The sequence below is a fragment of the Rhinolophus hipposideros genome, assembly GCF_964194185.1.
Source record: "Rhinolophus hipposideros genome assembly, chromosome: 14".
Classification (NCBI taxonomy): domain Eukaryota; kingdom Metazoa; phylum Chordata; class Mammalia; order Chiroptera; family Rhinolophidae; genus Rhinolophus; species Rhinolophus hipposideros.
Window position 1 is genome coordinate 50,493,115 of NC_138060.1, and position 15,750 is coordinate 50,508,864.

General features: G+C 45.0%; 1 protein-coding gene and 1 pseudogene across 2 annotated transcripts in view; both read left to right on the plus strand.

Annotated features, from left to right (window-relative positions):
* The window catches only part of TRIM71 (tripartite motif containing 71), a gene marked incomplete at both ends in the record, with an annotated part of 61,682 nt that extends 46,352 nt beyond the window's left edge, over positions 1 to 15,330 (plus strand). Inside the window, 2 exons of the mRNA XM_081071882.1 lie at positions 10,074 to 10,208; positions 13,879 to 15,330. Coding sequence (XP_080928008.1) covers positions 10,074 to 10,208; positions 13,879 to 15,330 — 1,587 coding nt within the window. The remainder of the gene's footprint in view (positions 1 to 10,073; positions 10,209 to 13,878) is intronic.
* LOC308507337 (large ribosomal subunit protein uL6-like) lies at positions 850 to 2,192 on the plus strand (annotated as a pseudogene). The gene is made up of 2 exons: positions 850 to 962; positions 1,627 to 2,192. The product of its transcript is annotated as a large ribosomal subunit protein uL6-like (transcript).
* Positions 15,331 to 15,750: the final 420 nt, after the last annotated feature.

The following is a 15,750-nucleotide window of genomic DNA, read 5'->3' on the forward strand; positions in this document are numbered from 1 at the left end:
TATATAGGTGTATGGATGTATGGCACAGGGTATGCTTTTGCTTATTTATATAAAGAGATCTTCAGATTTGTGTGTGAAGATGCAATTGTTTTCTCCTTGTTTGGTCACTAAGGGCATGACAGAAGGACATGACAGACACTGAAATTTTGAGATGTGCTCCACAGGGTAAAGAAGTGATGGTGAAGTGCCATAAATAACACGCTGATTTGGATGCACTGTGCTTTGGACACTTGATTTCTTCACGCATTTGGTCAAAATGTTAAGGAAATGGCCCAACCACATAATTTTTACACTGTCATTTAGTAGTGTTTATATTAAAGAGTGCAACAGACATGGCATGAGGAATGTTTTCTGTTCTTAATGTGAACGTGGGAGAAGGAAGGAATACAGTCAATTAACATGCCATTTTGAGAGAAAGGTTAGTTTCCTTGAGTATACATACAACCTTCCCCATCCCCCCTTTTACAGAAAAACACTTAACCTTCTTAAGCTAAAATACAGAATGATTCTGGTCACAGTAAGAAGAGCTTCTGATTTCTTTACAGGGACTATTTAAGTAACAAGTTTGATTTGGAAGTCATTGGTCTAAGAGTAAACATTTGCTCTTAATAGTGTTAACATATGAAGCATGACATTCAGGAACTTTCAAAAGCTGCTTATTTGTACTGGCAAATTGGCAGATCCAAGAAACAGTAGATATCCTAGAAATAGGCTTTAATTAATTACTTAATCTATCTATCTACCTATCTATTTATCGCCCTTTTCTTCCGCCTCCCCCCCACTCCGGTTCAAGCCGTTGTTTCTCAGTCTAGTTGTGTAGGACACAGCTTTCTGGCCCATGCTGGTATTATGAGAGCCTTGCGCTCCACCGCCGCACTGCTGAAGCATTTGGTTGTTGGTCGGCCACTCAGAGCAGCTCATGGCAGTCCTCAACAGCTGCCGGACGCTCATAGCAGCACACGGTAGCCCGCGGCAGCACTCAGCAGCCCGCTGGCAGCTCACGCCAAACTCCGGCTGCTCACGGCAGCCCAGCTCCAGGGAGAGCTGTTGTTCACCATACTAGCTATAGCTCACTGGCCCATGTGGGAATCGAACTGGTGACCCTCGGCGTTAGGAGCACTGTGCTCTAACCACCTGAGCTACCAGGCCGGCCCCTCAGACTTTATTTTTTACTAGTAACTTCAGAGTTAAGAAGACATCCAGCCGCTTATAAAGGATGATGAAGGAATAGATTTAAATCTATCATAGCAACCACCAAAGTAAAAATGTATGATAGCTAGATTAAAGGGGTTACATGGAGAAGAGGGGGGAAGTATTTTTAAAAAAAAAATCACTAAAGGTTATGTTGAATATCCAAAGGCATGAAAGCACTCTTAGGTTAGAAGTGTGATACAAGAACCTTTGTGTATTAAAAGGAAAACAACAAACCAGAAAACATGGCAGACAGTTACTCTGTACTCAGCCCAAGCCAGTTATCCAATTAAAATGACATTGGAATACTATTTTGGATAAATAACTGAGTGCGTATAGCATGCTTACTCTTTGGGTAGGACAACATAATTTGAAAAAGATCTGGAGCTGCTCTTAGCTGCATCTACTGCGAGGATAAAGACCATTCACCCTCAGTAATCAGACTGTGGGCGTTCCAGAAGATGTGGACATCACCCTGAAGGGACGCACAGTTACTGTGAAGGGTCCCAGAGAGAGGCCCCCTGCGGTGGGATTTCAGTCACATCAGTGTAGAACTCAGACTCCTTGGAAAGAAAAAAGAAGAGGCTCTGGGTTGACAAATGGTGGGGAAACCAGAAGAAACTGGCTATTGTTCACACAATCTGTAGTCAGTACAGAACGTGATGAAGGGCGTTGCATTGGGGCTTCTGTTACAAGAGGAGGTCTGTGTGTGCTCACTTCCCCATCAACGTCGTTATCAGGAGAATGGTTCTCTTGTTGAAATCCAAAATTTCTTGGGTGAAAAATACATCCACAGGGTTCGGATGAGGTCAGGTGTTGCTTATTTAATGTCTCAAACCTAGAAAGATGAGTTAATTATTGAAGGAAATGATATTGAACTTGTATCAAATTCAGCTGCTTTGATTCCACAAGCCACAACAGTTCAAAACCAAGATGTCAGAAAAATTTGGGATGGTATCTATGTTTCTGAAAAAGGAACAGTTCAGCAGGCTGATGAATGAGATCTAAGCTGTCCAGCTACAGAAACACCAAGATGTCGAGTGATTCCTGATATTTTAAAGATGCAATAAAAGTCATGTATTGAAAAGAAGAAAAGGAAAAAAAAAAGAAAAAGAAAAAGATCCCGAGCTTTAAATTCATTCCTCCTTTGGGAATCTTTTCTAAGGCATCGCCCTGCATATTGAAGGTATTGTACCATTATGAATCACCAACAATAGGAGTAAGGATTTTTTTAGCTACTTATGTTTATAAAGAGTTTGTGATCACATTAAAAAACACGCAGTGTTAAGGTAAAATGAGCGAAAATTGGTTCAAGAAAATTGGTTCAAGAAAAATTATGCAAAACCAGAAAACAATGCACAGAAAAAATAGTGGGAGAAGTAGAAATAAACCAGACTATTAATAGTACTGTTTCCTTTTATGGTGGGACTGAGGCAAAACTTTTTTTCAGCTTTATTGAGGAAAATTGATAGACAATAAACTGCACATGTTTAAAGTGTACAGCGTACATTTAACATGTATTTTACCCGTGAAACATCAGTCAACGTTCTGAACATGTCTGTCACCTCAAAGTTTGGTCACAAGGATATTACTTGTATCCTCAGGGTAAACCCCTTCGTGCTCCCATGTTCTCAAGCAACCACTCATCTGCTTTCTGTTTTAGAGTGATTTCGTTTTTGTTTTAATAAGTTAGGAAATGAATTTAATAATTACTAACAGGCCTTCACTCTGCTCCCAGAAAGTACTGGTTTAAATAAATACTTGAGGTTTTAATCTTTCCTATTAAAAAAAAGATAACAGGTGAGAGAATCCTTCAGCTCAACCCCACCATTCCTAGGTATCAACATTCATCTCTATGTCCCAAAATGGCTGCTGGCTCTCAGACCATCTCATCTGTGTTCTGGCCAATTGAAAACAAGCAGGCACTCCCCCGCCTTTTATAGAGATTTCCTAGAAGTCTTGCATAACACTTCTTATATTCATTGGCCAAAAATCCAAAGTCATGACCACATCAGTTGCAAGGGAGTTTTATCCAAGCTCAGTACAGCCTTAAATGTGATAGCGCTTCTGTTACTTTTCATTTGATGTTAATAGTCGGTAGTAGTAAGAAAATGTGAAATGCATGTCTTCTTTCTGATTTCCTTTATTGAACGTGAATTGTCTACCCACTTTTTGAAAAAGTAAACATCAGCATTCTTCATGTTAAAGCAAAAAGTGATAGGTTTTGTACCATTCAGCACAGAAATTAGGACAATTGACTTAATGACTAAGCATAATTATTTTAAAGTGTACAAATGAAACTGTAAATTAATCTAGAATTGCTGATCTACTTTGGGGTCTTCTGTTTTTCTTTGATCACCTTAATAGACTAACTTGCAGACACTTCTGCTCGCTGTGACAGAAAGTTATCACAATGAATGCTGAGAATGCCTACTGTTATGTGAACTAATATAAATTATTCTAGAAAGTAGACCAAGGAAACTTTATATTAAGATATGGAAATGGAAGAATAAAATTTAGTTACTTTGCCTAAGTTCCCAGATCTCATTAACCATAGGGCTGCCCTTTTCATCAGTAAGAATCAACAGACCTGGTTACTGAGCTGCTGCTCTATTCCAGGCACTGAAATAGGTATTTTATGCATACATACGAGTTCCTATATGGCCTGAGTATCATTCTTTCCATTTTGCATAGATAACACTTTATTTGAAAGAGATTAACCTCAAGTTACCTGCCAGAGGGCACACTGAAAATGAATAGAGGAATTGTAGTTTGAATCCAAAACTGATAGACATTTGTCATTTGGGAGGCAGGTGTTCTCCGTTCTCTCTCTTCCCCCCCCCCCACACCCTTGTACATGTGCAGACACAAACACCCCCACCCCAAATGGGAGGAAAAATCATGGTTGAAGAATTTCAATACACCATGACCTAATTAAAAAATTTCCCATGCTGTCTTAATAAGGACTCTTGGTTGCAATTGACTAAAAGGGAATGAATAGTCTCAGGTGACCAGGTGGAAGAATATGGATGGATCAGGCTTCAGGTATCCAGGGACGCAGACCTTGGTGCCGCCAACACTCTCAATCGCTTAGCCCTGCCCTCTCGCCATGGTAACCTCATTCTTGCTACTGGACCTGTGCTTGTCCATGCAGTAGAGAGAGAAGAACGGCCTTAAGTGGAGCTCTCCTCAGGCCTGCACTGTTCCAGCAAGCCATCCTCAGAGAAAGAGTGGGTTTCCTTTCCCCCCCTCCTCTCCCCTTTTGGGGTTGGAGGAGGAGAAGGGACATCTCCCATAATGTAAATCCCAGGGAAGGGCCCTGGATGGGCCTTTCTTCATTCCTCCTCTGGGGCAGTGGCTGAAGGCACTATGATTGATGGAGACCTCCCTTTGGACCAAATGATGAATGAGCATGAGTACACCCCAAAAGTAAAGGATCCTAGGCAGCCCAGTCTGCAAGTAAGTTTAAGTCCCTATAAATTTTACACCTTTAAATGAGTATCAGTGACATTTTACAGTATATCTGGACTTGGTACAACTTGCGGATTGGGTGTTTTAATTTCCATTTAATAACTTTTCTTTAGAGGAGTGGGAAACGGTTTCATGACCTTCATTCCCTTTCTTCAACCAGAGGCATTTGTCTTATTAGTTTGCCTTCTGTCATTGGAGATAATATACGCTCAGCAGAGGTGTTTTTGCCTTTCTCCAGTTCACTTGTAGACCCCACCTCACGCCACTGATCCATGCCAGAAGCCTTGAGATTTATATGGGTTCCTCTCCTATAATAAATAAGGAGCCCCTTTCTGCATGCAGTTTGTGTTGTTAAGCTCCATAGTGAGGTCATCTTCTCCTGGACACCTCATTTTCCTCGAGTTTTGATGTCCTCATCAACTTATATTCAAGATTAGTTTTTGTGTAAGCTTCCGATGAATCGTTTCCAGATGGGAAGAGTGTGTGTGTGTGTGTGTGTGTGTGTGTGTGTGTAAAAGGCACATTGACTGCATTGACTGAGTTTTTTATCCAGTATTAACAAGCATTTGGATGTACAGTTGTCTATGAGCCACAGTTCCCAAATTATGACTCCGAGAGACTGAACAACTTGTCTCTATTCAGCTTGAGAGTCTTAGTTCTAGGAAAAAACAACCATAAGTAAATCCCTCAAGCATGGAAGTTGTCTGTAGTGTAACCTCACCAGTGTTGTAAGGGCAACCGCTTATTTTGGTTGCTTTTTAGAACTGTCCCTTCACTTTGGCTCTTCCTGAAAATACAACCTTTTGGTCACTTTCGTAATTAGAAGATTTTGTAAGACGCACGGATTCCCAGGGATTTCCATAACCAGGATCAGGGATATACTTGCCACATAAGGGAGCCTTGATTTCTTAATCACTGCATTTCTCTTTCATCACATTTTAGATGCCATTGAGTGGAAGATGCACACTTAGGTTATATACCGTACTTCCCTGAAAATAAGACCTAGCCGGACAATCAACTCTAATGCGTCTTTTGGAGCAAAAATTAATGTAAGACCCAGTATTATATTGTGTTGTATTATATTGTATTATATTATAATATTTATTATATATAATGACCCAGTCTTATAGTAAAATAAGACCAGGTCTTATGTTAATTTTTGCTCCAAAATACGCATCAGAGCCGATTGTCTAGCTAGGTCTTATTTTCGGGGAGACACGGTACAACTGATAAGGGAAAAAACCCACTGATAATTTTAAGCTAAATCATAGTTTCAAAGATATTAAAGGTGATAGAAATTACACTTAGAGTGAACTGCAGTATTTCTCATGTCTAGCATAGTGGCTTATGAGTTTATGAGTGATATTTGCGTTCTCTTATCTTCTGGCTATCAGGATACTTGAAACACCAGTCACCCGGCCCCCCGCTCTTCTCCATAGCAGACATCACTAATCGCTTTCTGCGCTCTTCCCTCGGAAACACAGATAGGGCTTCAGACTCCTCAGTATTAAGTGGCTATCACTCCGCAGTCAGTTTGTATGCACTGACCGATTTCACCTGCCCAGATTGAGACCCTCATGTATGAAATGTTTGATTGGATCTGTTAACACCTAGAAGATGATAACATTTCTTTTTTCAAGCCCCATCCTTGCTGGGTATTTTGTTTCTTAACTGCAAAGTGTGTTTTGGTTTCCAAAGTTTACGTAGCCCTTTTTACGTAGCCCTCACTGTCATTTCCCCCAACCCACCTGCCTCTTGTCTCCTTCAAAGGCCCTGCTGTAGATAATGGGAACTAGTTCAGCAGGTCCTGGTCTGCACATCTTGGAATGCAGTGCTTGACTGGATTGTGTACGATCTGGAGAGGAAAGAGCCATTTTGTCTGTGACATAGGGCTTTTATGCCTCTCGGCACTTGGAATGATACTATCCTTGCATGCTTGGGGATGAGAGATTACATTACAGTAAGAGCTTTTCACCCCTTGTATCTGCTTGAAAAAATGGGAGTTCAAAATCCCAGCGGCTTGCAGGGACCTGGCAGGACATAAGGGAGCATGCCTGGCTAGGAGACAGTAGGGAGACTGAGTAGACACATGTCAGGACCACCCCCAACCCCTATGCAAAGGAGGTGGCCATCGCTCTCTCCAGCCAGGAATCTGTTATTACCGTATCTTATGATTCTTATGGAAAATCAGTTTTAATAATATCAGTAAATAATATGACATTGATATGAATAGGAAGCAGTTTGCCACCTCTGCTGACTATTGAAGTGTTAAGAAATGTTATGGACATAGGCTTGGTTGCCTTGGTCAAATATTGACTCGGACACTGGCTTGGTGCTAATTCATAAGCAACATATCTGAAAACAGGGTGTGTCTGTTATTAAGTTCTACACTCGCCTCTGACATACACCCACCCCCAACTCGTGCCCCTTGATGCCTGCCAAACTGCAAACCACCTCTGGAAGTGTGAAGAAGGGACTCTCGTTTTCCTTTTAACTTCCTGTTCTTACCAGCTGCAGACATTGGTTCCAGTTTCCAGCTTTTGCCTCTCCCAGAACAAGCTGGGCATGGCCCCTCCTCCATACCTCTGGGTTCTTGTAAGCCCCACTTTCTTCTCTTTTCTTTGTTCTCCCAGCTCAGAGGGTGGTGGTTGCTTCCCACAGTTACTGTCTACCTCTGATCTTCAATGTGCCCTTTGTTCTAACTCTTCTCCAATTCCTGGTTAACCAAATTCCCCACTTGAAATCATCTCTGTTGAAATGTCTAGTGTCTCTTCTGAATGAATCTTGACTGACAATCTGAGACATTCAAAGTCTACCAACCCCATTATGACAACCTGCTTATATGCACAGTTGATGGGTCATTCGGATTTTTTTTTTTTTTAGTATCTTATGGATAATGTGGCTGTCTCCACCTGCTTCATTTTGTTGGCTACTGTATTAGTTTCCTAGGGCTGCTACAACAAATGACCACACACTGGATGACTTGAAACAACAGGAATTTGTTGTCACACAGTTCTCAAGTCCAAACTCGGAGTGTCAGCAGGAGCATGCGCCTTTCGTAGGTTCTAGGGAAGACTCTTCCCTTGCCTTTTCCTGGCTTCTGGTGGCTGCTGTGACTTGGGCCTGCATCACTTCTGGCTTCTGCCTCTCTCTTCTGGCCTTCCCTCTGTGTTTTTGTCTCTCTTTAGTGACCTTACGTGGTTCCAAGTCATTGGATTTAGAACTCACCGTACTTCATTATGACCTCATCTCAACATCTGCAAAGACCTCATTTCCATCTGAGGTCACATTCTGAGGTTTCAGATGCCCCTGAATTTTGGGGGGGACTATTTAACCCTGTACAGTTACCTAGCTCTTACAGTTATGGCCATAGATACAAGCAAATTTAAAGTGTATAAATTGTCCCTGTTATAACCCAGGCTAAGTCCCACGGACTGTGTGCTCCGCCTCCACCTTGTTTGATATGTGGTGACATTTGGGACGGGATTGTAAAGGTGGAGCAGAAAGGTCTTATGAAGGTGACCTTCACTTCCAGCCTCAGGAAGGAGGATGTGGTGCCTGAGCTGGGTTTTAAGCTGTAGGGTGAATTTGGAAGAGAAGGAATTCCAGACCGTGGGTAGGCTGTGAACCATCCAGCTCGACCCAGATGCCCGCCCTGGTCAGCTCAGGAGCTTTAGGCCTCGCGGGAACCAGGACAGACTGCAGTGAGCAGTTAACCACAGCAGAGGGTGGTTTAGGGCTAGCTGCAATGTGCATGTGGTTCCCATGCCGTGAACGTGTCACCCAGGCTCAGAGGATTCAAATTGGTAAATAGAAGCCCCAATTTTAAGTGATCAAACGAGTCACAACTATTTAAGCCGGAAGTGTATTCATAAACATACGGCTGGTCACCTATTGTTTGATTCTATTTATTTGAAAGAATCCAGACTAGACAGATTTGTAGAGATAGTAGTTAGATTATGGTTGCAGGAAGGTGAGATGGAGAAGGACTGCTTAATGGGTACAGAAGTTTTCTTGTGGGTGATAAGTGTTGAGCTGGTGGTAATATGTACACACTGAATGTGCTATCACTAATGGTAAATTTTATGCTACATATCTTACCACATTTTAAAAAGAGGCAGGAGGTGTGTGTGTGTGTGTCATTACAATTTAAAAACTAACTAAGGCAGGAAGTGTGAATAGGCCTAGGTACATGCTGCTGTTTGTCTAAAGCTAAGTGGGGTGAGGGGAAAAGATGTTTGCGCTTTTGTTGCAGGTGTTTCTCTGAGCATTGTTAATAATAAGCTGTGCCAGCTGCTATGTATGCTCAGTTCTTTCCATGTACTCTGCTGCGTTTTCTCACATTCACCCTTAACCAAGATTGGAGGCAGGTCCAAGGCCTTTCAACTAGTAGGAGGTGGAGCTTGGATTTGAACCTGGTTACACAACTCCTAAGGTGACCATTCAGCTTGGTTTGTCTACAACTGTCTCCATTTTAGCTGTCTTCCATATTCCGGAAACCCCTCGTCCCAGGGCACATGGATGATTGGTCACCCGTGACTAATTCCTAATTCAGGCTCCAAGCTCTTCATGCTTCCCCAGGCCCCTCCTGATTTGGGACACTGCTCTAAAACTGTTGCACCATCAGCAGCCAGTTTGGAATCCCTGATTTAATACCTCAGTATCTCAAAGAAATCCTTGTGGCTTTTCAAGACATGTCATGTAATATTAATGAAAACACCAGGCCTTCTGTCTGGATTAATTTTTTATGAACAATAATACGTCTGATTAAACTGGCTGATTTACTAGGGCTGGTGGTACCGGGTGGGGTGTGTGGTGGTGCGTAGATGGTCTCTGGCAAGCTGTCTCTGACCACAGGCAGGGTTTCCTAGGAGGATCCGACAGTATTCCCAGTCTGCACTGTGGTGTTGGTTCTGGCTGGAAGTGACCTGACAAGCACATGATGGATACCTGCTGGCCTGCAGCCTGTTGTGTACACCCTCACGTGAAGGACGTGCCAGGCCTGCGGAGTTTCCCCCTGGCAGGGAGTAAGGCCAAAGAGACGGGAATTTGCTCGTGTGCCCAGGGTAGTACATTTCACATTTGATCCTCATTCGCAGTTTTCGGCTGTGACCCAGCTACACTGGTTTCACTGTGTCAGAGTATCTCTTAATAGTGCTGACATTCACTGTGTAGGTGCCATTTCTCATACAAAGGAAATCCAGCGTTTGCCAGCAGCTCCTTCAGTTACATGTCAAACAGATGCCATTCTCTCCTGAAGTGTCTTTTTTCTTTCCAAGGATGTGGATCCAAGCGGTCTGGGGGCCCTGGGTGTGGACTAGCTTTGTAGATCTGAGAAAAGCAGACTGCAATGTTTTGTGCGAGGAGTGAAGGTCTTTCTTATGCTATGAGATTGTTTTTTGATTTTCCAGCTGAGCATCGAGCAGGCCCAGACTGTGGCAGAGCAGGTGGAGATGAAGGCCAAGGTGGTACAGTCGGAGGTCAAAGCCGTGACTGCAAGGCATAAGAAGGCCCTGGAGGAGCGGGAGTGCGAGCTGTTGTGGAAGGTAATGGGGGAGCACGCCCACCCCCATTTCTGGGCCTCCTCGGCTGGCCAACATTTTTTCCTCTGTGAACCATGTGTCAGATCCTGGACCCCGGCTCTATATTTAGAATACTTGGTGGTTTTCCAGAATTTGTTGGCAGAAAAATTCAAGGGTCCCTGGAATCTTGTGGGTGCTGTCCGGGCAGTAAAACAACAAGAAGCCTTTTCAGAAGTAGCCGGGTACCAAGACTGGAAGGAGTCCCAAGTTTTAGATTGCACACGCTCAAAAGGAGGCAGAAAGGAGGGAGTACAATTGAAACCGTTGTTATGAAAGCCAACTGGTGGGAAACATCCTTATTTTTGGTGTCCTGGCTGGTTGCACTTCCTGACCCCTTGTGGAAAGCCAGTTTTCCACTTGTGAGGGCGGTGAGCCTGTGCCCTGTCTTCCTGTTGGAGCAGGAAAGAGTGCTGAACATACTGGTGTGCTGTTTAGATAAAAATCAGCTGGAAAGATGACTCTCCCCACCCAAGTCACCGTCCCAGCATTTCCTTCTCTGATCTTCTGTCCTCTCAGGAAAAAGGGGAATATGCTTGTGAACGGACCAGTGCCACTCACCAGTTCCCATTACAATTACATTCTCTGAACACACGAGTAAGGCCACATACATAGCTGATGAAAAAGGGTGCACTTAGGTGTGTACATGCTTGTTTTGAACATCCAGACTGTATGATGGCAGAGGTGGCATCTTGATTTCTGAAAGTGACCCTCGCTTAATCACTAGGTCCTAAAATTCTGGAAGGATACATTGGCTTTTGCATTGCATTTTCCATTTAGTTAGCTCCTACCTACTTGATTTTTACCTTTTCTGACCTCTCAAGAAGTATATGGTTCAATCACTTTTTGAAAAGAAGAGTTCTTGGGTGGAAAAAGTCCAAGATTGAATTTAGCACATATTTTATTTAGGCACCTCTGTGGGCCTGACACAGTTTTCAGGCACTCAGATGTCCCCATGGTCTGTCAGTCTCATGCCACCCACGAATGTTAATTATAACCGAAAGGGGCCCACTTCTTGCAACCTGAGAGCTCTGTGGTGAACTCTGCCACAGACTTGCTCTTCTGGATTTGCTGATGAAAAGGCCTTTGTGTGTTTCTGCAGATCTCACCTTCGTTATCCTCCCTCCTGTGAGGCTGGCTCGCGGCCTCTCTAAAGGCAATTCTTTTTCAGAAGGGATGGAAAGCGAGGTTTTGCTCTAGGGACAGCAAATTTGGAAGAAGAGTCATTGTCTTCTTTTGTATGTAATAAACTTCGTTTCTCCTGGTCTAAAAGCTCTTTCTCGGAGTCCTCCAAAATACGCTTGCTCATTCTGGACACAACTCGCTCCCATTTTCTCTCTCTACGTTTTGCTATGGTACCTTGCCCCCAGTCCTATGGAAATCCCTTCTCTCTTAACCATTTACTAATTTTTCTGCTCCCACCCAGCAAAGACCTTACCTGTCTCTGCCTGGCACCTCTTTGTTGTGTAATATTTTGAGTTACTGAACATTGAGATCCTTGAGTGCCTGGTGACCCAGTTTTCTATATCGAGACACACCCTTCATTCTTGTGGCTTATCCATTTTCAGTGGACTGGGCTTCCTTGTGGGGTCGGCGGCAACCACTTAGCTAAAGGATCAGAACCAAAGCCCCAGAGGTTTGGTCTCGTGCAAGACCAAAGGACAAAGCCTCTCTTTGATCTGGCCCCACTCAGGCTTCTTTGCACATACATGTCCTGCTTCCAGAGTGGACAGATGAAAAAGCGTGAATGGGTCAGAAATCACATCATTACTCCCCAAGGGAAAATCCGATTAAAATCCAGGCCTCCCAGCAGTGGACCCTTATTCTGAAATAGGCTTTCTGTAACTTTTCAGATCAGTAGAGAACACAGAATTCACGGTCCTCTGCAAAACAGCATAAACTAGCTGGGTGACCTGTGTACTCCCTTCACAGGAGGAAATCACTTAAAATTAGAGGACTTTTAGTTGTTTAATGCAGAAGAATGGAGAGATGACTGTGTTTCACTGGTCAAACAAAATCCCACATTCCCAAATTGGTATGGTTTGAGAACCTTAGAAGGAGGAGTTATTTTGGCAGGTCAGAATTCACATTTACATATTAAAGCATGCTCCTTTGGAAGTAGTACAGATCAACAGTTGCCATAGCCATGTTATCCAAAATTGGGGTGTGGGACCTTTCAGGCTCCCTGTTGGAGGTTTATAAAACCTGTTCTTAGATACAGAGGTGAGGAGAGGAGATGGGTTGGGGAGGGGTTGCAATCTTGAATTAGATCCTCTCCAAATCCCTTTATTCTTTCTACACAGTCTTTCTCTTACTTGGGTGGGGTTGCAGGGGAGAGGAGAGAGCTTCAAAGAGATTTCAGGCTCTCTGTGTAGTTGTATTGAAAATTCAGTCTTTTGGGAGTCAAGACTGGCCTTGTTCTGTAGCCCATGGGGAACTCCTGCCAGTTCTACCTCTAGTATCCTTTCTGCCACTTTTTTCCACCTCCACAGCCACCTCTGTTGCCTAAGCTACCATCATCCCTCACCAGGGTAATTGCTGGTCTCTACTTCCCCTCTTGTGTTCTCCAGTGCACGTTCCACACTGCATATACAAGAACTTAAATTTATTCACCTCACCCCTTACTTAAAACTCTACAGTTGTTTGTTTGTTTATTTGTTTTTCAATTCCAGGCAAGTGCCCACCTCAGGGCCGTTGTGCTTGCTATTTCCTCTGCTTGGATCACTCTTCTTTTAGCCCTTAGCTTGTCTCGACTTTCAAGTAACTCATGAAAGAAACTGTCTTTGACAACCCTCTATCTAAATCAGCCCTCCCTAATCACTATCTTGCATATTCTATTTCTACTCTCTAACACGTAGCACCATCTGAAATTATCTTACCTTGTTTCTTTGTTTGCTGTTTAATGTCTGTCATTTTAAAATACAAGCTCTGTGAGGGCAAGGGACCCTATTTTCTGTTAGTCAAGGTGTATCTCCCTCCAGTGCCTGGCACAAAGTAGGTGCTCAATAAGCATTTGTTGGGTGGCTGTTTTTGACTTTCATTTTTATTTAATTTCTAACTTAGAGAAAAGCTTCAGGTATCAATAATGAAAGAATTCCATGTGTCCTTTCCCAGATTCCACCAATTATTTACATTTGGCCCCATTGTCATCATTTCTCTCTATACGTCTATTGTATGTATGTGATTTGAGAGCAAGTTGGAGTGTTGGAGACATGATGCCTTTCTCCCTAAATACTTCAGTGTTGTATCCTCTGAGCAAGGACATTCTCTTAGATAATCACAAGTTAATCAAAAATCAGGAAGTTTAATCTCAATACTATACTAGTTTCTAATCCTTAGTTGGTAGTCAAATTTCACTAATAGTGTTTTAATAGCGATACCCCTCCGCGCCCCCCCCAGTCCAGGGTTACTCATTGCATTTAATTGTCGTGTCTCTTCAGTCATCTCCTGTGTCTGGGACAATTCCTTTGTCTTTGGATTCTGCCATGTTTGAAGAGTGCAGACCAGTTTTTGTTTGATCCCTCAGCGTGGGTTTGTCTGAGGCTTCCTCGTGACACGCGGTCAGGTTATGTATGGTTTTCTGTGCGTGGTTCTAAGCCTCTGTGCGCTCTCTCCCTGTTCTCACCTTTCCCTCCAGGTAGAGAAGATCCGCCAGGTGAAAGCCAAGTCTTTGTACCTGCAGGTGGAGAAGCTGCGGCAGAACCTGAACAAGCTGGAGAGCACCATCAGTGCTGTCCAGCAGGTCCTGGAGGAGGGGAGGGCACTGGACATCCTGCTGGCCCGAGACCGCATGCTGGCCCAGGTGCAGGAGCTGAAGACCGTCCGCAGCCTCCTGCAGCCCCAAGAAGACGACCGGGTCATGTTCACACCCCCCGACCAGGCACTGTACCTCGCCATCAAGTCCTTCGGCTTCGTCAGCAGCGGGGCCTTCGCGCCCCTCACCAAGGCCACAGGCGATGGCCTCAAGCGGGCCCTGCAGGGGAAGGTGGCCTCCTTCACTGTCATCGGCTATGACCACGACGGGGAGCCTCGCCTCTCGGGAGGCGACCTGATGTCTGCCGTGGTCCTGGGCCCTGACGGCAACCTGTTTGGGGCAGAGGTGAGTGATCAGCAGAACGGGACTTACGTGGTGAGCTACAGGCCGCAGCTGGAGGGAGAGCACCTGGTGTCCGTCACCATGTGCAACCAGCACATTGAGAACAGCCCCTTCAAAGTGATGGTCAAGTCCGGCCGCAGCTATGTGGGCATTGGGCTCCCCGGCCTGAGCTTTGGCAGCGAGGGTGACGGCGACGGCAAACTCTGCCGCCCTTGGGGCGTGAGTGTGGACAAGGAGGGCTTCATCGTTGTCGCCGACCGCAGCAACAACCGCATCCAGGTGTTTAAGCCGTGTGGCACCTTCCACCACAAGTTCGGCACCCTGGGCTCCCGGCCCGGGCAGTTCGACCGGCCAGCCGGGGTGGCCTGCGACGCCTCCCGCAGGATCGTGGTAGCTGACAAGGACAATCATCGCATCCAGATCTTCACCTTTGACGGCCAGTTCCTCCTCAAGTTTGGCGAGAAAGGAACCAAGAATGGGCAGTTCAACTACCCGTGGGATGTGGCGGTGAATTCTGAGGGCAAGATCCTGGTCTCGGACACTCGGAACCACCGGATCCAGCTGTTCGGGCCCGATGGAGTCTTCCTGAATAAGTACGGCTTCGAGGGGGCTCTCTGGAAGCACTTTGACTCCCCTCGGGGCGTGGCCTTCAACCACGAGGGTCACTTGGTGGTCACCGACTTCAACAACCACCGACTCCTCGTCATCCACCCCGACTGCCAGTCGGCACGCTTCCTGGGCTCCGAGGGCACCGGCAATGGACAGTTCCTGCGCCCGCAGGGTGTGGCCGTGGACCAGGAGGGGCGCATCATCGTGGCTGATTCCAGGAACCACCGGGTACAGATGTTCGAGGCCAATGGCAGCTTCCTGTGCAAGTTCGGTGCTCAGGGCAGTGGCTTTGGGCAGATGGACCGCCCTTCCGGCATCGCTGTGACCCCCGACGGGATGATCGTCGTGGTGGACTTCGGCAACAATCGAATCCTCATCTTCTAATCACGTTTTCTAGGCTTCTGTGTTTGGGGTGTGCATGTGGACCTCTCTCTCTGTCTATATTTGTCTCTCTCCCCTTTTGAATTTCAAAGAAGAAACAGTCTCAGGGAAATTTTTTTTTTCTTTTGTTTAAAGAGAACAAGAAAAGTACAACATTGCTTACGTCCTACCTCATCTTTATTTTTTTACAGATGAATGTACTTATCTTTTCTGCAGGGATTGAGCCTGTGAAGTGATAATTTCTATCTACCTCATAAATCTTTACATTTCCTTCTCCAGCAGGCCCTCTGCCCGCCTCCCACCCTCACTCAGTAGAGTTCACGGTTCCCTCTTCCCCTCTGCGGGGCGTGATATGCACAAGCCTCTGCCTCCGGCTGGGGGGCACTGGATGTGTGTGGTGGGCTGTATTCTGTAGATTGAGCC